Raw genomic sequence first — 1,832 nt, forward strand, 5'->3', positions numbered from 1 at the left:
TGGGGGGCATCTTGAGTGGCTCAAATGTGGGAAGAGGCTGCCTGCACTGCACTGGGGGAAGTGAAGTGAAAGGAAGGACACAGCATGTGAAGCACCTGTCTCGGCTGCAGGGCCAGGGCTGCACTCCCGGCAGCAGGTCCTGACCAGTGTGATCCATTCCCTGGAGCTGGGCTGACACAGAGGCTGCACATGAACCACCACCTGCAGGACCAGGGGCCTCAGCCAAGTCAAGGGAAAGACGTTTTTAGTTTACTCTTATTTTACATGAACTGTTGATTTTCATAAAATTACATTTTCCAATCTGGCAACAATGAATCTATTCCATGTGATATTTTTGGAATTGGGCAGATGTTTGGGCATAATGCCAATATGTTTTAATATCCACTTGAATAGTGAATGGAATTAAAAGAGTATGGTCCCTCATCCAGCCCAGGTTCAATGTTTAAATGTGGAAAGAAGGGCTGTCCACTGTCATGACTCAAAGTTGACTCATAAGCCAACTACACTCCTATCCCTGACTCACACCATCGAGTCTGAGAGAAGAAATGTACTCAAAGACCAGAAGAACATGGTGACGTGACCTAAGACTCTCCTTAGTTATGAGAACAGAGTCCCCCACATGCAAATTTCCTTCTCACAACCAGTTTAAAGTGCCCCCTGGGCTGTGGGAGCTCACAACTGTCTCCTGACAGGGGGCCGAAGTTTCTCAAGAAGGGAGAGCTGTGCTCTAGAGAAGATGAGACTGCAGGGTCTCCTCCTGTGCCTGGTGACAGCCCCCCTGGGTGAGTGTCTCATACGTCAGACATGGGTCTATAGGATGGTGGCGACTGCACATGACTGACAGGATCTGATGTTCCTTGTCCACAGGTGTCCTGTCCCAGGTAAAGCTACAGGAGTCTGGCCCAGGACTGGTGAAGCCCTCACAGACCCTCTCCCTCACCTGCACTGTCTCTGGATTCTCTTTAACAAGCAATGGTGTGCACTGGACCCGCCAGGCTCCAGGGAAGGGGCTGGAGTGGGTCGGTGCTATATGGAGTGGTGGAAGTACAAACTACAACCCGGCCCTGAAATCCCGACTCAGCATCACCAGGGACACCTCCAAGAGCCAAGTTTATTTAACACTGAGCAGTGTCACAACCGAGGACACAGCCGTGTATTACTGTGCGAGAGACGCACAGTGAGGGAAATCAGTGTGAGCCCAAACACAAACCTTCCTGTGGGAGGCAGGAGGGATGGCCTGCAGGGACCACCCAGGACACCAGGGGGCGCTGTACCCTCACCAATCATAAAAAACAGCGCCAGAGGCAGGTGTGGACCTGGTGAGGACTGAAGGAGCTTCCTCCTGGGAGCAGGAGTTTCCCCTCAGAGCTCACAGCTGCATCCAGGGACCTGCCTTCTTCTATGTGAATCTGGTTTCTGAGGTTTTCACTGCAGACAATAAACAAAATTATAAACATTTTGTAGAGGAAATATCACCAGGGACTACTGACCTCTTCTTCAGCAAGTTTCTGGTTTGTTCATTTGTTTTTTTTGTTTGTTTGTTTGTTTGTTTGTTTTTCTTTTCTTAACAATGTATACCACAATTTATTATGAAATTATACTTAAAATGTGACTGAGGAGTGTTTGATCCAGCAGAGAAAATTCTATGTTTGTAGTAAAACATAAGCACATATGTATAGACCCTTTAACTGTGTTTGAAGGACCTACAGACATCCCAACTTTTTTTCTAATTTTGAAGTAAGCAAACTAGGGAAAATGCATGAATGAAATCTACTCAGCAATGAAAATAATGATGAGGTAACACAGGAATCAATGCCAGTGAGTCTCCGGGA

General features: G+C 47.5%; 1 gene segment (V, D, J or C); it reads left to right on the forward strand.

Moving 5' to 3' along the window:
- Positions 1–713: 713 nt before the first annotated feature.
- LOC114489771 lies at positions 714–1,186 on the forward strand. The segment is given in 2 exon segments: positions 714–782; positions 868–1,186. Coding segments are annotated over 2 exon segments (360 nt in total).
- The last annotated feature ends 646 nt before the right edge of the window (positions 1,187–1,832 follow it).

Source organism: Phyllostomus discolor (assembly GCF_004126475.2).
Source record: "Phyllostomus discolor isolate MPI-MPIP mPhyDis1 chromosome 15 unlocalized genomic scaffold, mPhyDis1.pri.v3 mPhyDis1_scaffold_37, whole genome shotgun sequence".
Lineage (NCBI taxonomy): Eukaryota > Metazoa > Chordata > Mammalia > Chiroptera > Phyllostomidae > Phyllostomus > Phyllostomus discolor.